We start from the raw sequence: 23,009 nt of genomic DNA on the forward strand, positions 1-23,009 counted from the left end.
AAGGACCCTGTCTTGTATACCCAACACTTCTCACAGGGATGGACTCAGGGTAGGTGCTCAATGAGAAGTAGCTGAATGAATGAGTGAGTGAGTCCAGTAGACTCACTACATTTGGAGAACACAAGGCAGAAGAGCAAAGACACCCATAGGAGTAGCCATGCCAACATAGAGAAATGTATCATGTTCAGGAGGTCGAGTCAGGAAAGACTTCCTAAGAAAGGTGACAGGAGCTGAGTCTTGGAGAAAGGGGAGGATTTCTAGAGATGGGGACTCAGAGAAAAGACGACCTTGTGGTCAAGGAGAAAAGGGAGCTTTAGCTTTGGCTGAGGCAGAAGAGGGTGCAGAGATTTCACAAGACAATCTAAAACCCATAGAGAAGACACAGTTGTGTGTCTCCACACCTGTCCTCTTGGAGTTTGGATGGCAAAGACATGCCAGGTGGTTTTGAGTACACCTAAGGTCTGTTTCAGGGGTCCTGAAAGAGGTGATTGCGACAACTCAAAGACTAAGTTTCTAAGATCCCAGGCATGGAGTAAAGCAATTCTATACACAGGATCTCAATCCTAGTCACAAAGACTTCTTAATGATACAGGGGCTCAGAGACATGGGTTCCCCTAAACACGTCAGCTTGGATTCATACTGGCCCCATATTTTCCAGTGTGCCATGTTGTTATCCTTTATGACCCTCGTCACCATGCCCACGTCCCACTCCAAAATAAAAATCAAAGCAAAACATATAAATATAGTGACTGCAAATACTTTTTAAGCACTTACTATGCATCAGGCTTATTATATCCTTTTATACTACTACAGTCTTACAATTTTGCTGTATTATCTCCATTTTGCTAGTAAGGATATTGAGATGCAGAGATTAAGTAGTTTGTTCAAGGTCACAAGGCAGGCCAGGTGCAGTGGCTCATGCCTGTAATCCCAGCACTTTGGGAGGCCAAGGTGGGTAGATGGCTTGAGCCCAGGAGTTCAAGACCAGCCTGGCCAACATGGCCAAACCCCATCTCTACTAAAAATACAAGATCATAAGCAGATTAGAGGAAGAGTTGAGTTCAAACTCAAGCCTCCTTGAGTTGGAAGAGCGCACCCTGAACTGATGCACCTCTCTTCGAGTCTAAGGCTCCTTCCTGATGATGCCCCCTTCAGCCTGCTCCAACCAGTGCCTCTCCTTGCAATGCCCTTACCCACATCCAAATAGACACCAGCCCCATTATCACCTACCTCTTGCTGTTTCTCTACTCTTCTTGGCTCCATGATAGTTGCAATCTTTCAGAACATCTGATTTTAGTAATGTGTTTGGAAAAAAGCTTTCAAATTGAATTAATTAATTAATTCACATTACAGAGTTAATAACAGCTTAAAAGTATATAAATATTTATATTGAAATGGAGAACTTCATCTCAATAAACACTTGGCTTTTGACAAAGTGAAATTTTCTGGGATATTGGCAGGTATGTCCAAGGGGGTAAATACATCCGAATTCTAATATATAGTTGAGGGTTTTCTGTCTTGACTCTTAACTGCAAACTCTTTGAGAATAAGAACTATCTCTAATTCCTCTCTAAATTCTCAATGGATCTGGGAAAAAACTTGTCAAGTACTAAATATTTTTAGGGATCTTTTCCTAGAATCAAAAACCTCTGTTTATTTATGCTCTCTACAGATGTTTTTGAATTCTTATTTATTTTTTATTCCATGTTTTGTCAGCTTAGTTTTTCCATGATAAAAGTCATATAAATTGTACTAATGAAACTTGAAAAAGAGGGAAAAATAGCTATTTCCCCACCCTTACAAAGTCACAAATAGCATCTAAGGCACAGTATCATTTTCAATACTGACAAGGTGTTTTATTTTATATGGTTGTCATAATAAGGCAAATTCATTTTGTACACTTTATATTTTCAAACCCTGGCAAGCTCTAAAAGGGACATAAAATAACTTAGAAATTGGGAAATGATGGGCATGTGTATGATCATGATATTCATCTCCTGCCCCAGAACAAATGGGAGGAACACATTGCCCAAAACTCACGTCTGGAGCTCTTTCAACATGTCTCCCTGATGACCCTGGACAGCATCATGAAGTGTGCCTTCAGCCACCAGGGCAGCATCCAGTTGGACAGGTCAGTGACAAAAGGAAGGTAATTGTTTGCCAATAACTGTGTCACCCACTAACATGTTGTTCCATCTTCCCTATTCCAGTACCCTGGACTCATACCTGAAGGCAGTGTTCAACCTTAGCAAAATCTCCAACCAGCGCATGAACAATTTTCTACATCACAACGACCTGGTTTTCAAATTCACCTCTCAAGGCCAAATCTTTTCTAAATTTAACCAAGAACTTCATCAGTTCACAGGTTAGTCCTGGGATTTACATGGCCAGAGTCCACTATGAGACATCTCATTGTCTGAGACATAGACTCTGGTTATGGCTGCTTCTACTATGGACATATGGCATGGTCATCATTCAGAAATGCTAATTTGTACCTCTTAAATGAATGTGCTACATAAATGCTATGTAGAGGGTATTATATTATTGACTATATATAGCTGCATTTTAATGTTTGGAGTTAGAACTAATACAATAAGCAAAACATCTGTCTATTTTGCTTCATTTCTTATGGAGCAGCTTCAGATGTGAAAAAAAGTAAAAGTGAAAGGAAGTACATTTCTGTAGGAAGACAGAACAGGACATCTGAGCAAGTACTGAACATGAGTGGGTACTGCCTACTATGCACAGTTCATCAAACAACACAGCACACCACTGAGTATTCCTTTTGCACGGGTTTTTGGGGACTTAGGACATAGATAAATTTGAGGGACCATTAATCTACCTATGACAATAGCCATTTACAATTGGAATATATTTCTGATTAATTATTTTATCTTGATAAAATCGGTCTCTTTATCTCTAATAATGCTTCTAGTCTTAAGATCTACTCTATCTGATACTAGTATGATAACCTCTGCTTTCCTTTGGTTAGTATTTTGATAGTATATTATTCCATACTCTTTTATTTCCATTTCTGTGCCCTTATATTTGCGGTTTATGTCTTTCTTTGTTTTTCTTTTCCTTTTTTTTATTATTATACTTTAAGTTCTAGGATACATGTGCACAACGTGCAGGTTTGTTACATATGTATACGTGTGCCATATTGATGTGTTGCACCCATTAACTTGTCATTTACCTTAGGTATATCTCCTAATGCTATCCCACACCCCTCCCCCCACCCCACAACAGGCCCCAGTGTGTGATGTTCCCCTTCCTGTGTCCAAGTGTTCTCATTGTTCAATTCCCACCTATGAGTGAGAACATGCGGTGTCTGGTTTTTTGTCCTTGTGATAGTTTGCTGAGAATGATGGCTTCCAGCTTCATCCATGTCCCTACAAAGGACATGAACTCATCCTTTTTTATGGCTGCATAGTATTCCATGGTGTATATGTGCCACATTTTCTTAATCCAGTCTATCATTGTTGGACATTTGGGTTGGTTCCAAGTCTTTGCTATTGTGAAAAGTGCCACAGTAAACACACGTGTGCATGTATCTTTACAGCAGCATGATATATAATCCTTTGGGTATATACCCAGTAATGGGATGGCTGGGTCAAATGGTATTTCTAGTTCTAGATCCTTGAGGAATCGCCACACTGTCTTCCACAATGGATGAACTAGTTTACAGTCCCACCAACAGTGTAAAAGTGTTCCTATTTCTCCACATCCTCTCCAGCACCTGTTGTTTCCTGACTTTTTAATGATCGCCATTCTAACTGGTGTGAGATGGTATCTCATTGTGGATTTGATTTGCATTTCTCTGATGGCCAGTGATGATGAGCATTTTTTCATGTGTCTGTTGGCTGCATAAATGTCTTCTTTTGAGAAGTGTCTGTTCATATTCTTTGCCCACTTTTTGATGGGGTTGTTTGTTTTTTTCTTGTAAATTTGTTTGAGTTCTTTGTAGATTCTGGATATTAGCCCTTTGTCAGATGAGGAGATTGCAAAAATTTTCTCCCATTCTGTAGGTTGTCTGTTCACTCTGATGGTAGTTTCTTTTGCTGTGCAGAAGCTCTTTAGTTTAATTAGATCACATTTGTCAATTTTGGTTTTTGTTGCCATTGCTTTTGGTGTTTTAGACATGAAGTCCTTGCCCATGCCTATGCCCTGAATGGTATTGCCTAGGTTTTCTTCTAGGGTTTTTATGGTTTTAGGTCTAACATTTAAGTCTTTAATCCATCTTGAATTAATTTTTGTATAAGGTGTAAGGAAGGGATCCAGTTTCAGCTTTCTACATATGGCTAGCCAGTTTTCCCAGCACCATTTATTAAATAGGGAATCCTTTCCCCATTGGTTGTTTTTGTCAGGTTTGTCAAATATCAGATGGGTGTACATGTGTGGTATGATTTATGAGGGCTCTGTTCTGTTCCATTGGTCTATATCTCTGTTTTGGTACCAGTACCATGCTGTTTTGGTTACCGTAGCCTTGTAGTATAGTTTGAAGTCAGGTAGCGTGATACTTCCAGCTTTGTTCTTTTGGCTTACGATTGACTTGGCAATGAGGGCTCTTTTTTGGTTCCATATGAACTTTAAAGTAGTCTTTTCCAATTCTGTGAAGAAAGTCATCGGTAGCTTGATGGGGATGGCATTGAATCTATAAATTACCTTGGGCAGTATGGCCATTTTCACAATATTGATTCTTCCTACCCATGAGCATGGAATGTTCTTCCATTTGTTTGTGTCCTCTTTTATTTCATTGAGCAGTGGTTTATAGTTCCCCTTTAAGAGGTCCTTCACATCCCTTGTAAGTTGGATTCCTAGGTATTTTATTCTCTTTGAAGCAATTGTGAATGGTAGTTCACTCATGATTTGCTCTCTGTTTGTCTGTTATTGGTGTATAAGAATGCTTGTGATTTTTGCACATTGATTTTGTATCCTGAGACTTTTCTGAAGTTGCTTATCAGCTTAAGGAGATTTTGGGCTGAGACAATGGGGTTTTCTAAATATACAATAACGTCATCTGCAAACTGGGACAGTGTGACATCCTCTTTTCCTAATTGAATGCCCTTTATTTCTTTCTCCTGCCTGATTGCCCTGGCCAGAACTTCCAACACTACATTGAATAGGAGTGGTGAGAGAGGGCATCCCTCTCATGTGCCAGTTTTCAAGTGGAATGCTTCCAGGTTTTGCCCATTCAGTATGATATTGGCTGTGGGTTTGTCATAAATAGCTCTTATTATTCTGAGATACATCCCATCAATACCTAATTTATTGAGAGTTTTTAGCATGAAGGGCTGTTGAATTTTGTCAAAGGCCTCTTCTACATCTATTGAGAAAATCATGTGGTTATTGTCTTTGGTTCTGTTTATATGCTGGATTACATTGATTGATTTGCGTATGTTGAACCAGCCTTGCATCCCGGGGTGAAGCCCACTTGATCATGGTGGATAAGCTTTTTGATGTGCTGCTGGATTCAGTTTGCCAGTATTTTATTAAGGATTGTTGCATCAATGTTCATCAGGGATATTGGTCTAAAATTCTCTTTTTTTGTTGTGTCTCTGCCAGGCTTTGGTATCAGGATGATGCTGGCCTCATAAAATGAGTTAGGGAGGATTCCCTCTTTTTCTATCGATTGGAATAGTTTCAGAAGGAATGGTACCAGCTCCTCCTTGTCCCTCTGGTGGAATTTGGCTGTGAATCCATCTGGTCCTGTACTTTTTTTGGTTGGTAGGCTATTAATTATTGCCTCAATTTCAGAGCCTGTTATTGGTCTATTCAGAGATTCAACTTCTTCCTGGTTTAGTCTTGGGAGGGTGTATGTGTCGAGGAATTTATCCATTTCTTCTAGATTTACTAGTTTATTTGCTTAGAGTTGTTTATAGTATTCTCTGATGGTAGTTTGTATTTCTGTGGGATTGGTGGTGACATCCCTTTATCATTTTTTATTCATCTATTTGATTCTTCAAATGTGTCTATTTGATTCTCCAATTTTTTTTGTTTTTTGTTTTTGTTTTGTTTTGAGACAGGGTCTCACCTTATCACCCAGGCTGCAGTGTGGTGGCACTATCTCAGCTCACTGCAGACTCAGCCTCCTGGGTTCAAGTGATCCTCCTGCCTCAGCTCCCCAAGCAGCTGGGACTACAGGTGTGTGCCACCACACCCGGCTAAATTTTGTATTTTTTTTACTAGAGGCAGGGTTTCACCAGTTTGTGCAGGCTGGTTTCGAACTCCTGAGCTCAAGCAATTTGCCTGCGTCAGCCTCCCAAAGTGCTAGGATTACAGGCGTGAGCCACTGTGCTCAGCCAAGGTTTATTTCTCATATGCAGCATTTATTTAGATTTTGTTTATGTAGTCTGAAAATCTTTGTGCTTTGGTTAGAGCATTTAAACCACTTATATTTAATGTAATCACTAGAATATTTGGATTTCAACATGCCATGTAACTATTTGTTTTCTATTTAACCGATTTTTATCCCTTCTTTTATTAATTGCTGGATCATTTTATATTATTATTTTTTCTGTTTTAGATCATAAGTTTAATTTTCATGGGTATGCTAGAAATTACAACATGTAGTCTTTATTTATTAGAATCTAACATATGTAATTACATTAAATACTTCCCTGAAAATGCAAGGATCTTACACCATTTGAACCTCTATTTACTACTTCTCATATTTTTAAATATTGTTGTGATGGGTTTTTTTAATAATTTTTTTTTAAGTTCCGAGGTATATGTGCAGGATGTGCAGGATACGGATAATAATTAGGCAAAATATTACAGCAATTAGAATTTTACAACCAGAATTCCACACTGTGGAAGTTATTCTCTAATGACAAGTCAAGGGGGAAATGTATGCTTTTCTTAAGAAAAATGTTACTTTTATGTTAATGTTTCTGGTAATGCACAGCGACACCTAATGGAGGGAAGCCAATATTGCAATCCATTGGTGTAACAGGTATCAAACTCTGTTATGGCCTATAGGATCCCCATTAACAGTGATACTCTTAATACTCATATTCTAACCCTATATTTTAAACCTTCTTGTAAAATTTATCTCTTTTCACCTAGAAGCAATCAAACTCCAAACAGTGCTGCAGGCAGAACCACACATGAACAAGCTATTTTTTTGAGAACGCTTAGAGCAACCTCAGGAGGAGGCCCAACTGCTGTTCTCCCACACAACGCCCCTTTTCAGCAGGCAGCAGCCAGAAAGAATTGTCGTCCAATGCCCCTTCACAGCAGTTAGGTTTGCTTAGAGAAGAAGTTCAGGCTTAGGCCATTTTTATAACTTGCAATATGATTGGGAGAAATATGATATTGGATGCTAAAACAACTTTAGCGTTAATCTCACAATTCCTTTCCTTTAATTATTAATTTTTTCTGACTTTCATAGACCCTCTTACAACACACTTAAACTTTCTGACATGTCCTAAACATTCTTCCTTTAAACAACCAGTCATCTTTTTTAGGACAAGTATTTACCATACAAAATCCTTTCTTTTATAAAATCTTCTTTATAACCTTCTCTTCATAGCTTAAAGTGGATTATATTACGAACCTTCAGTAAAAAGTCCTATTAAACTTAATGATAGTAAAATTTTCATACTTGTTTCTTATCCATAACTATTACTCCTGCCATAAGCAAAACAACCTTGACTAAATCTTTCCTGCAATTATTAATCCTGTTATAAGGATAATAATTAGGCAAGATATTACAGCAATTAGAATTTTACAACCAGAGTTCCACATTGTGGGTGCTACAGTGTATAGTTCTTTTGCAAATAGTAGCATGACTATAACAATTCCCACAAGAGTGGCATAGTAAATAATTTCCTTTGAAAAGTTTACATAACATTTCCCTTTGGGGATTTACAAAGTTACAAATGCGATTCTATGAATAATTAAAATCTCCCTGCAAATATGCGTTAAAAAGAAATTTTAGTATCTGGTGATGATCTTTGAGAGGAAAGGTTAGAAAGAGTGAAAAGTATCTGGTGAGGTAGGAGAGGGACTGAGTAAGATAAGTAGCCGTCACTCAGTTACTTATCTTTTATGATTTTCAGCTTAAGATCCTCTGTTTCTTCACATTGATATGGAGACATTCCTCTGAGCTGTCAGGGGTTGCTCCCTCAGCTCTTCAGGCTTTGACTTGAGTGTGATGTATCCAGGAGTTGATTCCTGTAACTTTTACTGCTGAGGGGGTTGAAAGAAGAACAGTGTAGGGCCTTTTCCAGCTTGACTTAGGGAAGGAGAAAGAGCTGAGAGTTTTCACCAATACCAAATTTCCTGGGTTAAATAAAGGTGTTTCTATTTCTGGGATTGGGTTCTTGCTAGTTGTGTTATCGTCTGTTGGAAGTGAGCTAGAGAGTTTACATGCTTAACCAATTTAGAGGTTTCCTGCCTGAAACAATCTCTGAGCACATTGATAAGTTTTTGTCCTTTCCCAAGTGAAAAGCTTGGCAAAGGATTTTAAGGACTCTCCATTGGCTGGAGGCTGGCAAATAGAGTTTGCCATCCTGACTGTAACCATCCTGAGAACTGAAAAGTATGCCCTTGAGAAGTGGCCTATTTTATTTCTGCAGGGGAATACTGGGGTTTAATTTCTCTTATGAAGCCTTCCTAAATTAGAAGGGGCTTGAAGCATGTTGATGTCCTGAGGCTTCCTTGCCTTTGATTTAGCTGCCTGATCAGCTAACTTGTTTTCTTCGGCTATCTTATTTGTTCCCTTTTGATGTCCCCTACAATGCATCCCTCCTATTGCTCATGGAAGAAAAACTGAGGGTAATAACCTGCTAACTTTGTGGTGATATTTTATAGGAGGTCCATTGGCGGTTTTCCTTTTAAATGGCAGCATGAGCATGGAGAGCTAAGAGAGCATACTTGGAGTAGGTATAAATGTTAGCTACCTTTCCTTGCTTAATTCAAGTGCTCTTGTAAGAGCTATTAGCTCCGTCAATTAAGTGCTTGTGCCTGGGGAGAGACATTATTTAGAGTGACTACTGCTTATCCTGCCTTATGTACTTCTTGCTTTACTGGCTGTTTGTTAACTAAGAGCTCCCCGTACAGGACAGTGATAATGCCACATCATGTGGAGTGTAAACAGTTAAATTATTTCCTAGGGTTAACCTGGAGGCTTTTTTTCTCTAGTAGAGCTATTATGACAATGATTTGGAAACACGTGTAAACAATAAGTTCTAACTGCAACTAAGGTTGAGAAAAACATTGGATTAGAGTTTTTCCTGATATGCCCCTTCCGGTCGTGCTATGGGAAGAGGGGAGGCCTGGAGTTAAAGGGGAGAAAGGAGACTGGCTCTAATGTTCAGAAGGAGGTCTGCTTTCCTTCCTTGAATTTCCAGAATCACCCAGGGCTCCCGTGCTGTAATAGCAGTTTGAGACACTGGAGTCGGCATTTGAGTCCCAGGACCCATCAGTCCTGCTGGACCATCTGTGAGAGTGGTCCTGAACCCAGTGACCTCCACCTCTGGGGGCACTTCCATCTCCAGTGATCTCTGCCACAGGCTGGACAGGGTCACGCTGGCTTTGTCTTGCTGCCTGGGAACTCCTTCTTAAAATGCCACACTGATAGAAACTAGCGGATGCAACTTGGGGATCCTGGACTTTGCAAGCCTGCAAAGTTGCTGCTACCGTCTCTCTCCTTCTCCTGAGCTTTTTCTCTTTCTTTTGGGCCTCCCCCTGGTCCCTATTATAAAAGACCAAAGTGGCCACCTTCAAGAGGTTCTCTAAGGTGCTACCTGGTCCTATAGCTTGCTTCTGTACTTTCCTTCTAATATTGGGGTTCTAGTACAGCCTCTCTCAGACTTTCTGTAAAGGCTACGGAATTCTTATCTGGCTTCTGGTCTATTATAGACAGTTTAGAGTAATTGAGAGGGTTGGTCCTGGTTTTCCATAGGCCTTCTAAAATGCATATTAAAAAGTGCCTCCTTTTCCATTTATCTTCTGAGTTATTGGGGTTGCAATTAGGGGTGTTTACCAGAATTGCCTCTCTCCCAATTGGGAATGGTGTTTTTGCTATTTCTTCACTTTCCCTATCTGCTTTCTTCCCTTTTGGTGTATTATAGGAGATATATTGCTCATCTCCAACATTTTCTGTTGCTTGCAGAGCTGCCTGCTTTTTAGCTGCTGTGAGGGTCTGGTTTAGGAGCAGCATAACATCCCTCCATGGGAGGTGAAATACCTGAGTTAAATTTTGGAAAGCCTCTAAATACCTATCAGGGTCATTAGAAAACTCGCCTAAGTCTCCATTTATTTGCCTAAGGTCCTATAATGAGAAGGGAACTTGAAGGGGCCCCAAATAAGGGGAATCCTCAGTTGGTTTCCCTGGAGGTTACTTCTCTAATTTGGGGGAACTATTCTTTTTTGGGCCTGCCTGATAAGATTGTTAAAAGAGTTGGGTTGACCTTACAATGTTTGCAAGGGTTTAGTAAACATGCCATGCACTTGTGCAAAAGAAAATGAGTTGCTTTTCTTTTTGAAGTCCTGAGGTTAAAGTTCCAGTGTTTCAGAGTGCACTCCAGAGGGGTGCAAGCTGAAGATAATCTGTTACCCATCTAGAAAAAGATGTGAGAGTTCTTTTAGTCTCCTTCCTTTCCATATGACCCAGGGTGAAGGACAAGACAGGGGAGCATCCTTCTGGCTGTTTTCTCTCCCTGGTTCTTGGGTCCCGGCACCCTGTTAAATATGCCACCTATGGTCGAAGGCGTGGTCCTCCAAGCTATGGAACCAGATGAACTAAGTGATGCTTTACCCACACTACCTTAGCTTATCCACCTTGTGTCATTCCTCTTTTCACTTCCTAAACCTGTGTAATCTGCCCGGCTCCCCCAAAAATGAGAGACTGTCATTTTTGGGCAAGCCTCCTTTAATGGAGGCAATGTGCCAAATTGCCTGCTATTATGGCCCATGCTAAAGCATTTACCTTAGAAAAATGGTTCCAGTTAACTTCCAAACTTAGAATCCCCTAAGTACCATTTTAACAGGAAACAGATTGGATGTCTTAAAAGAACATAGGAACTGAGGGGCTATTTTCATGCTGGTGGGACAATATGGAGACTAAAATTTGGCTATGGAAGACATTTTACTCCTAACTGCTAAAGGTAGAACTTTCCTGTTCACAGAAGTAGCTTAGAGCCTAGTTTCCAGTAGAAAAGGCACAAAAAGGAAAAGTTGGAAAGCTGCAATGTACTGTAGAGAACTAACAATGTGTGTTATGGAGAGAATTTCTATTTCCACTAGTGATTTATCAGTTCCAGGAGCCTTTTGGCAGAGTCTTCAGGGTTTTCCAGGCATAGAATTTATCATCCGCAAAGAGAGATAGTTTGATTTCTTATTTTCCTATTTGGATGCTTTTTCTTTCTTTCTCTTGCCTGATTGCTGTGGCTAGCACTCCCAGTATTATGTTAAATAGGAGTGGTGAGAGTAGGCTTCCTTGTCTTGTTCCAGTTCTCAAGGGGAATATTTTCAGTATTCCTCCACCACTCATTTTGAGCACCAGCGCTACCATGAGATACGGCATCTCATCTTTTTCTTTAGCTTGTCTTTAAAACCAAATCCTAGGTTGTAGAAATTAAGCTCAGGGATTGGTAACAGTACCCTACATCACGAACAAATTTTACAACATTTGAATTAAATTTATGTACCAAGCACCTCTAAGCATATATGTCAAACATCTCCAACCTTTAAAACAACTCGGTGTGATACATTTCAACATTCTTATTTGAAGGAAGAGAAATTGTGACTAAAGGGTGAAGTACCTGTAGGTCAGGGATGGGACCATTTAAAAAAAAAGACAGCTGGTGGTACTGTCCCTTACCAACTCAGAAACATGGTGGGGCGGGGGGGTGGTGCCAGGGGCTACCCATAAAGCACCAGCTTCTCAGAACTACATTTGGCTTTGATTGACTTTCCAGTAACCTTGATAATAACAAAGATCATAATTTTTCCATCTAGAGAAAGTAATCCAGGACCGGAAGGAGTCTCTTAAGGATAAGCTAAAACAAGATACTACTCAGAAAAGACGCCGGGATTTTCTGGACATACTTTTGAGTGCCAAAGTAAGTCTTCTGAACTTCTGAACACATTCAACTCAATAATTAAATAATAAAGAACTAGGCCAGGCACAGTGACTAGCACCTGTAATCCAGCATTTTGGGAGGCCAAGATGGGCAGATCACTTGAGGTCAGGAGTTTGAGACAAGCCTGGCCAACACAGTGAAACCTGGTCTCTACAAAAAACACAAAAATTAGCTGGGCATGGTGGTGCATGCCTGTAGTCCCAGCTACTCGGGAGGCTGAGGTGGGAGAGTCATTTGAACCTGGGAGGTGGTAGAGCAAGACTCTGTCTCAAAAAATAAATAAGTAAAATTAAAATATCAAATAAATAAATTAGAAAAACTTACTTATATGATAACTGATGCATATTGAACTTCCCTTGTGAAGATTTGCCTCCTTGTCCTCCCAGGGCTTTCCCTCATGCCTCCAGTGTCACATTTTAATTATCTGGGCACTTGTCTGTCTTTTTCCAAGCCCACAAGCTGCTGAAACCTTCTTCCTCAACATGTGGTCTATAGACCAGCAGCATTGGTAAAACCTGGGAGCTTGTTAGAAATGCAGAATCTCAGGCCCTACCTCAGACCTAGTGGGTTAGAATCTTCATTTCAACATATCCCTCGGTGTTTCATTTGCAATTAAAGTTTGAAAAACCCCATCCTAGAAGACTAGGATCATATTTTATTCCTGTTTCCCTAGTGATTAGCACAGTGCTTGGTGACTGTCTCATGAGGTGTCCACGTGATGTTCATGAGAAAAGTGAAGGACTTGGCAATCAACAGTCACTCAATATATGACAACTATTGTTGCACACCAGGCTAGCAACCCTGTAAGGATAAAATTAGATTATATGTGTAAAGATCCTGACATGTGGTGAGAAAAACAATATTTTTATTTTATTTTGTAGTTATTTTATATTTTAATACATATTTATTCATAATTTTTGCTTATGTGCCAAGCATCTTCAACCTTTATTATAACAACCTGTGGGGTACTTATAAATATCTTTCTTTAAGGAAGAGAAATTGTGGCTCAAAAAGTGAAGTGAACTGCTCAAGATGACATACCTAAAACTAACAAAGCCAGGATTTAAGACAATTCTGGTTCAGTCCAAATCCCATGCCATTTCCATTGTACTCAATGGCACTACGTGAACATAATTTTCCATCATCATCTCCAAGTGTTCAATAAATATTTGCTGAATTTAATTGTGCTGAATTATTTGAGGGAAGAAAAATAAATAAATACTCTGTGAGGGACCAAAAATAAATAAATACTCTGTGAGGGACCAAAATAAATAAATACTCTGTGAACTCAACTTTCATTGTGTTGACTACCTTGATCATGTGAAACACGACTCTTCCTAAACCAGGACTACTAAGAACAGGGCACTGCAAAATGAGGTGGATTTGGAAGTGAAATAGAATTGCCAGGAACTAATGACTTATTAAAAAAAAAACACACACACACACACACACACACACACATTTAATTTTCTGCTGAGCCTGGTGACTCATACCTGTAATCCAGCGACTCAGGAGACAGAGGCAGGAGGATCACTTGAGGCCAGGAGTTTGAGACAAGCCTGGGCAACATAGTAAGACCCCATCTCTACAAAAAATTTAAAAATTATCCAGGTGTTGCAGCAATGCTTGTAGCCCTAGCTACTCTGGAGGCTGAGGTGGGAGGATCACTTGAACAGGAATTCAAAGCTAATCACGCCACTGCACTCCAGTCTGTGTGACAGGGCATGACATCGAGTCTAAAAATAATAGTAAAAAATAAAATAACATTTTCTGATTAGAAAAATAGTACTCATTGTTTTCATTTTGAGTTAATATCTTTTTTCTTTTTGATTTCCAACTCTTAAGTTCAGGGGTACATGTGGAGGATGTGTAGGTTTGTTACATAGGTAAACGTGTGCCATAGTGGTTTGCTGCACAGATCATCCCATCATCTAGATATTAAGCCCAGCACTCATTTGCTATTCTTTTTTTATTTTAACAGAGCCTCACTCTGTCGCTGAGGCTGAAGTACAATGGTGCAATCTTGGCTCACTGCAAACTCCGCCTTCCGGGTTCAAGTGATTCTCCTGCCTCAGCCTCCCTAGTAGCAGGGACTACAGACATCTGCCACCACGCCTGGCTGATTTTTTCTTTTTTTTTTTAATAGAGATGGGGTTTTGCCATGTTGGCCAGGCTGGTCTAGAACTCCTGATCTCAAATGATCTGCCCACCTCAGCATCCCAAAGTGCTGGGATTACAGGCGTGAGCCACCATGCATGGCCTCATTAGCTATTCTTGATGCTCTCCCTCCTCCCAGCCCCCATCCCCCAACAGGCCCCAGGTGTGCTGTTCCCGCACCACGTGTCCATGTGTTCTCATCATTCACCTCCCACTTGTAAGTGAGAATATGTGGTATTTGGTTTTCTGTTCCTGTGTTAGTTTTCTGAGGACAATGGCTTCTAGCTCCATCCATGTCCCTGCAAACGACATGATCTCATTCCTTTTTATGTCTTCATAGTATTCCATGGTGTATATGTACCACATTTTCTTTATCCCATCTATTATTGATGGGCATTTAAGTTGATTCCATGTCTTTGCTATTGTGAATAGTGCTGCAGTGAACATACGTGTGCATGTATCTTTATAATAAAATGATTTGTATTCCTTTGGGTATATACCCAGTAATGGGATCATTGGATCAAATGGTATTTCTGCCTCTAGGTCTTTGAGGAATCACCACACTGTCTTCCACAAGAGTTGAACTAATTTACACTCCCATCAGCAGTGTAAAAGTGTTCCTCCTTCTCCACAATTTCCCCAGCATCTGTTGTTTTTTGAATTTTTAATAGCAGCCATTCTGACTGGCATGAGATGGTATCTCATTGTGGTATTGATTTGCATTTCTCTAATGATTACTGATGTTGAGCTTTTTCATGTGTTTGTTGGCCGCATGTATGTCTTCCTTTGAGAAATATTTATCCATGTCCTTTGCCTCCTTTTTAATGGAGCTGTTTTTCTTGTAAATTTAAATTCCTTGTAGATGCTGGATATTAGGCCTTTGTCAAATGGACAGATTGCAAAAATTTTCTCCTATTCTGTAGGTTGTCTATTCATGCTGATAAGAGTTTCTTTTGTTGTGCAGAGAAGCTCTTTAGTTTAATTAGATCCCATTTGTCAATTTCTGCTTTTGTTGCAATTGCTTTTGGCATCTTTTTTTTTATTTTTTTATTATTATACTTTAAGTTTTAGGGTACATGTGCACAACGTGCAGGTTAGTTACATATGTATACATGTGCCATGTTGGTGTGCTGCACCCAGTAACTCGTCATTTAACATTAGGTATATCTCCTAATGCTATCCCTCTCCCCTCCCCCCACCTCACAACAGGCCCCGGTGTCCTATGTCCTGAATGGTATTGCCTAGATTTTTGTCTGGAGTTTTCATAGTTTTGGGTTTTACATTTAAGTCTTTAATCCATCTTGAGTTGATTTTTGCACATAATGTAAGGAAGTTTCCATTTTTTCCATATGACTACCCAGTTCTCCCAGCATGGTTTATTAAATAGGGAATCCTTTTTCCATTGCTTGTTATTGTTGACTTGGCTGAAGATCAGATGATTATAGGTGTGCAGTCTTATTTCTGGGTTCCCTATTCTGTTCCATTGGTCTCTGTGTCTGTTCTTGTACCAGTACCATGCTTTTTTAGTTACTGTAGTCTTGTGGAATAATTTGAAGAGGCCTCCAGCTTTGGTTTGTTTGTTTGTTTGTTTGTTTTCTTAGGATTGTCTTGGCTACTCCGGCTCTTTTTGGGTTCCATGTGAGTGTTTTTGTTTGTTTGTTTGTTTTTGTTTTTTTTGAGTCTGAGAGTCTGACTCTCACTCTGTCACCCAGGCTGGAGTGCAGTGGTGTGCTCCTGGCTCACTGCAACCTCCACCTCCCGGGTTCAAGCGATTCTCATGTCTCAGCCTCCTCAGTAGCTGGGATTACAGATGCCAGCCATCATGCCCAGCTAATTTTTGTATTTTCAGTAGAGATGAGGTATCATCATGTTGGCCATGCTGGTCTTGAACTCCTGACCTCAAGTGATCCTCCCGCCTCAGCCTTCCAAAGTGTTGGGATTACAGGCATGAGCCACTGCACCCAACCCCATATGAATTTTTAAAGTTTTTTCTAATTCTATGAAGAATCTCAATAGTAGTTTAATGGGAACAGCATTGAATCCATAAATTGCTTTGAGCAACATGGCCATTTTCATGATATTGATTCTTCCTATCCATGAGCATGGAATGCTTTCCCACTTGTTTGTGTCATATCAATTTTCTCTGAGCAGTGGTTTGTAGTTCTTCTCAAAAAGGTCCTTCACTTCCATTGTTAGATTTATTCCTAGATATTCTATTCTTTTGTGGCAGTTGTGAATGGGAGTTCATTCATGATTTGGCTCTTAGCTTGCCTGTTGTTGGTGGAAAAATAGTACACATTAATTGTTAAACAAAATTAAATAGACAGTAAAGGAAGTTAAAACTGCCTGCAATCCCATTTGGTAGTACTACCATTTTCCTTCAATATTTTGTCTATTCAACTTGTATATTTTTAAATTACTATTATCTCACATATACATATGTAATACATTTCTAATTCCGCTCTTTTCACCTAATATTAAATCATGAGATTCCCCCTTATCATTAAGAAGTTATTCAAAGACATAATTTTAGTTACTACATAATGTCCCATTTTATGGATGGTCCATAACTTATTTTTACCTTTCCCTATTTTTGGCCACTTATGGTCTTTCCTTCTTTTGACTATGGTATTAAACATTCTTGTACATAAATCTCTTGTGCAATTGTTAAACATTTTCTTAGAGTTTATTCCTTTACGTAGAATTAATAAATCAAAGAATATGAACGTCCATAGGACTCTCGATTTATTCTGCCCAGTTGAATTCTGTTGAGTCATTTCTTTTTACATCACCTGGTGTTCTGTTAAGATTTGAAAAAAAGTAAAATAGAAAAATATATGCCAAATTAGTTGTATTAATTTTGAATTTTGAAACATTAATATTTTTGTATTATCATTGCTACAATTGAAAAATATAACAATCCATAGCCAGCTTTGGATAAATATCATCACTGTATTTTTTAGAGTGAAAACACCAAAGACTTCTCTGAAGCAGATCTCCAGGCTGAAGTGAAAACGTTCATGTTTGCAGGACATGACACCACATCCAGTGCTATCTTCTGGATCTTTTACTGCTTGGCAAAGTACCCTGAGCATCAGCAGAGATGCCGAGATGAAATCAGGGAACTCCTAGGGGATGGGTCTTCTATTACCTGGTAAGATCTGTATTCCTATTTCATCCTGAATTTTCCCCTTATACATTTGATTATTTCTCTCTTCTGGTATCAGTGAGTTACTGTGCATTGGGATAGTCTGTATGCATTTGGAAGGGTAAGGATGCAGGCTAGAGTCCTATGTTATTTAAAGATTATCACTAGTTTTTATGTGGAAAAACATTGTGTCAATCACACAGTATTCAGTATGCCCTTTTTTTTTTTTTTTTTGAGATGGAGTCTCGCTCTGTCGCCCAGGCTGGAGTGCAGTGGCGTGATCTCGGCTCACTGCAAGCTCCGCCTCCCGGGTTCACGCCATTCTCCTGCCTCAGCCTCCCGAGTAGCTGGGACTACAGGCGCCCGCCACCATGCCCAGCTAATTTTTTGTATTTTTAGTAGAGACGGGGTTTCACCGTGTTAGCCAGGATGGTCTCGATCTCCTGACCTCGTGATCCGCCCGCCTCGGCCTCCCAAAGTGCCAGGATTACAGGCGTGAGCCACCTCGCCGGCCAGTATGCCCTATTTTATTACTTTCCTCACTTCAGGCACTGGTACAATTGTGGAAGGAATAGTCTGCCTACCTTTTTTATGTCACGGAAGGCAGGAATATAACAAACACCTCTTTCTCCAAGATGTAAATGGACTTCTTAGGACTCCAGCTTTTACCACCTTAGATTGCCCAAGTAAGATGTTCAGTCACTTGACATGAAAGAGAATTCACACCCCTCTTCCTTATCACCATCTCTGAACCTTAAACACTGCCACCCCACAATGATGATTAACCTTGAGCTGCTGGGTATTTCATGGTGTTAATAAAACCAAACTGATCATGTCTTAAAAACTTTTAAAGTGGTGAAACATAGAACACATTCAAAAAGTACAAAGAACAGATGTACAGCTTAAAATGTTGTCTAACAAACAGCCATATAGTTGCAACCCTGGTTTAAAAGAAAAATTGCACGTTACCAGCACTGCTAATAACCTCGTGCCTGCCTTCCCATCACAAACCCCTTCTGTTTCTCCAAGATGTAAATGTTTTCCTGACTTTAATAACATTCATTCTTTGTTTTGTTTATAGTTTGTTGGCTAAGCATGCAACTTTAAATACTAGAGTCTAGTTTATCTTCTGTTTGAAGTACATATGAATAAAATCAGACATTCTTTTGTTTGGCTTCTTTTGCACAGGATTCACTCATTTTTTAGAGGAGCTTCTTTTCGGTCATTTTCATTCCTCTATGGAATTCCGTTATGTATAAATCATGAATCCTATATCCATTCTAGTGTTGATGAACATTTAGGCTATTCTCAGGTTTTGTTTTGGTTTTGCTATTACAATAGCTCCTTCTTATCTGTGGTTTCACTTTCCATGATTTCAGTATCCACAGTCAACAGCGGTCCAAAAATATTAAATGAAAAATGTCATAAACAAACAATTTATAAGTTTTAAATTGATGCCATTCTGAGTAGCATGATGAAATCTCCTGCCATCTCCCTCTGTCCCATCAAGGATGTGAAGCATTTCTTTGTCCAGCGTATCCACACTGTATATGCTACCTGCCAGTTGGTCACGGTTGGTGTTGGTTATCAAATCAGTTGTCATGGTATCACAGTGCTTGTGTTCAAGTAACTCTTATTTTACTTAATAATGGCCTCAAAGTATATGAAAAAACAGTATATACAAGGTTCAATACTATCCATGGTTTCAGGCATCCACTGGGGGTTTTGGAACGTATCCCTCACGGATAAGTGGGGACTACTGTATAAATAATGCTTTTAAGAACAACCATCCAGTTCTGGAATTTTCTTTGTTGGAAGACTTTTTGTTACTGATTCAATCTCACTACTCATATTGGTCTGTTCAGATTTTCTATTTCTTCCCAGTTCAGTCTGGGTAGGTTGAATGTTTCCAGGAATTTACCCATTTCTTCTAGGTTTTCTAGTTTGTTGGTGTATAGTTGTTCATAACAGTCTCTAGTGACCTTTTGTATTTCTGTGGTATCAGTTGAATGTCTTCTTTTTCATTTGATTTTATCTGGATCTTCTCTCTTTTTCTCTTTGTTAGTCTAACAGTGGTTTGTTGATTTTACTTATCTTTTCAAAAACCAACTTTCATTTTGTTTATCCTTGCATTGTTCTTTTAGCCTCTACTTCATTTAGTTCTGCTCTGATCTTTATATTTCTTTCCTTCTACTGATTTGGGGTTTGGTTTGTTCTTGTTTTTCTAGTTCCTAGAGGTGCCTCATTAGATTGCTTATTTGAAATCTTTCTAGGTTTTTGCTGTAGGCACTTATTACTATAATTTCCATCTTAGCACTGCTTTTGCTGTATGTCATAGGTTTTGGTAAGTTGTGTTTCAACTTTCATTTGATTCAAGACTTTTTTTTATTTCCTTCATAATTTCTTTCTTGACCCAATTGCTGTTCAGGAGAATGTTGTTTAATTTCCATGTATTTGTACAGTTTCCAAAGTTCCTCTTATTATTGATTTCTAATTTTAGTCCTCTGTGGTCTGGGAAGACACTTCATATGATTTTAATTTTTAAAAAATGTTTTCAGACTTGTTTAGTGTCCTAACATATAGTCTATCCTGGAAAATATTCCATGTGCTGATAAGAAAAATATGTAATCTGTAGCTTTTGGACAAAATATTCTGTAAATGTCTGGGAGGTCCATTTAGTCCAATGTGCAATTTAAATCCATCTAGACCATCCAAATTTGTCTAGATGGCCTGTCTAAAGCTGAGAGTTGGGTGCTGAAGTCTCCAACTGTTATTGTATTAAAGTGTATCTCTTTAGTTCTAACAATATTTGCTTTATATATCTGGGTCCTCCAATGTTGGATGCATACATGTTTAGATTGTTATAACCTCTTGCTAAACTGATCCCTTTATCATTATATAATGACTTTCTATGTCTTTTTTTAAATAATTTTTTACTTTTTCTCTGATATAAACATAGCTCCTCCTACTCATTTTTGGTTTCTGTTTGCATGGAATATCTTTTTCCATTCCTTTACTTTCAGTCTATATGTGTCTTTACAGGTGAGATGAGCTTCTTGTATACAGCATATAGTTGGGTCATGTTTTTTAATCCATTCAGCCAGTATATATCTTTTAAGTGGAAAATTTAATTACATTCCAAGTTATTACTGATAATGTGATGGCATATTGCTGCCATTTTATTAATTGATTTCTGGTTGTTTTGTATATACTTTGTTCCTTTCTTTCATTGTTTATCATTGTGGTTAGGTTGTATTCTGTAGTGGTAACATTTGAGCTTTTTCTCTGTCTTGTTTGTGTGTTAGTTTTACCAGTGATCTTTATATTTTCTAGTATTTTCACTATGGCAATTATCACTCTTTTACTTCTGGGTGTAGGACGCCCTTGAGCATTTTTCGTAGGTTGAGCCCAGTGGTGATGAATTCCCTCAGCTTTTGCTTGTTTCTCCCTCATTTATGAAGGATAACTTTGCTGGGAATAGTATCCTAGACTAACCATTGTTTTGTTTCAGCACTTTGAATGTATCATCCCATTCTATCCTGGCCTGTAAGGTTTCTGATGAGAAATCTGCTGTTAGCCTAATGGAGGTTCCTTTATAAATGACTGGTGACTTGACACTGTTCTCTTGCTGTTTTTAGCATTTTCTCTTCATCTTTGTCTTTTGACAGTTTGACTATAATATGCTATAGAGAAGACCTTTTGAATTGTATCTATTTGGGAATTTTTAAGCCTCCAGTATGCGGATGTGTAAATCTCTTGCTAGACTTATGAAGTTGTCACCTATTATTTTATTAAAGGGTTTTCTAACCTTTTTGTTTTCTCTTCACCTTCTGGGACACCAAAAATTTGAATATTTGATGATTTTATGGTGTCTTATATGTCACATAGGCTCTGCTCATTCTTTTTTATCCTTTTTTATTTAATTTTTCTGAGTTATTTCAAAAGACCCATCATCAAGGTCTGAGTCTGCTTGATCTAGTCTAATTGTTGGAGCTTCCAAATGTATTTTTTATTTCATTCAATGAATTTTTCAGTTTCAGAATCTCTGTTTGTTTTTGTTTGTTTGCTTGTTTTTTAAGAGACAGAGTCTCACTCTGTTACCCAGGCTGGAGTGTAGTGGCATGATCATAGCTCACTGCAGCCTCAAACTCCTGGGCTCAAGCAATCTTCCTGTTTCAGCCTTCCAAGTAGCTGGGATTACAGGCATGTGCCACCATGCCTGGTTAATTTTTTTTAATAGAGATAGGATCTCACAATGTTGTCCAAGCTGGTCTTGAACTCCTGGCCTCAAACAATCTTTCTGCCTCAGCCTCTCAAAGTGCTGAGGTTACAGGTGTGAGCCATCTTTTTTTATATCTGTCTCTTTGATGGATTTCTCACTCATATCCTGAATTTCTTGTCTGACTTCTTTGTAGTGTTTTTCAGCATTCTCTTATATCTCACCATGCTTGCTGTATTTATTTATCAGATGGAGTTTTGCCCTTGTTGCCCATGCTGGAATGCAATGGTGGCAATGGTGTGATCTCCGCTCACTGCATTCTCACTTCCCGGGTTCAAGCGATTCTCCTTCTTCAGACTTTCGAGTAGCTGGGATTACAGCCACATGCCACCACATCCGGCTAATTTTTTTATTTTTAGTAGAGACAGGGTTTCACCGTGTTGGCCAGGCTGGTCTCGAACTCCTGACCTCAGGTGATGTGCCTGCCTCTGCTTCCCAAAATGCTGGGATTACAGGCATGAGGCACCACGCCCGGCCTCACCATGCTTCTTTAGGGTCAATATTTTGAATTCTTTGTCCAGAATTTTGTAAATTTATTTTTGATTGGGATCTGTTGCTAGAGAATTACTGTGTTCTTTCCTTGCTTTTCATGTTTCCTCTGTTCTTACATTGGTATTTGTGCATCTTGTGTAACAGTTGCTTCTTCCAATTTTTTGAATTTGCTTTCATAGGGGAGGACTCTTCCTGAAAATGTCTGTGTAGTGTTCATTGGGTAGGATGCTTTGGCTTTGATTTTGGGTGTGTGCAGTAGTGTAATCACTGTATGATTTCTCCAACTGTAAACAGCATCATTGTTGTCTGTGATTTTCTCAGTGGCTTAGGATGTGCTTAGTGAAAAGTGTGGTGAAGCTTTGCTAGGAACTGGGATACTACATGGGCCAGTCTTCGGGTCCCAGCAGTGGCTGCAGTGGGCTGAGCATGCCTGTTCTTGGGCACCAGGGTGATGTATACTAGCACCAGTGTTAGCTGCTCCAGGCAGGCCAATTCTTTGGTTTCCAGGTGGCTTACCTGGGTGTTGGAAATAGCAGTGGTGGGCCAGGTGGATGGGTGAGTTCTTGAGCCCCTGGGCATCAGGCATGTGGGACAACCCTCTGGGTCCTAAGCAGTCCACACTGGTATTGGTGGTGGCTGTGAGGGGCTGAGTAGGCCAGTCCCCAGGCCTGCAGTTGGCACATGTGGGTGGGTGCCAGCTGTGGTGGTAGCAGCAGATTGAGTGAGCCCAACCTCAGACCCCAAGAGAAGGTCTCAGGTGCCAATGATGGACTGGGCAGGGCAGTCTCTAGGACCCTAGACAGCATGCTCAGGTACTGGGAGGAGTGGAGCCAGCCTGAGC

The 23,009-nt window shown here is 39.4% G+C and overlaps 1 protein-coding gene across 1 annotated transcript in view; it reads left to right on the top strand.

The window, feature by feature from the left end:
* Positions 1–23,009, top strand: part of LOC103785155 (putative inactive cytochrome P450 family member 4Z2) — a 58,111-nt gene that overhangs the window by 15,840 nt on the left and 19,262 nt on the right. Inside the window, exons 5-8 of the mRNA XM_057298965.2 lie at positions 2,007–2,131; positions 2,211–2,365; positions 11,968–12,071; positions 17,213–17,403. Coding sequence (XP_057154948.2) covers positions 2,007–2,131; positions 2,211–2,365; positions 11,968–12,071; positions 17,213–17,403 — 575 coding nt within the window. The remainder of the gene's footprint in view (positions 1–2,006; positions 2,132–2,210; positions 2,366–11,967; positions 12,072–17,212; positions 17,404–23,009) is intronic.

Source organism: Pan paniscus, chromosome 1 (assembly GCF_029289425.2).
Source record: "Pan paniscus chromosome 1, NHGRI_mPanPan1-v2.0_pri, whole genome shotgun sequence".
NCBI classification, from domain to species: domain Eukaryota; kingdom Metazoa; phylum Chordata; class Mammalia; order Primates; family Hominidae; genus Pan; species Pan paniscus.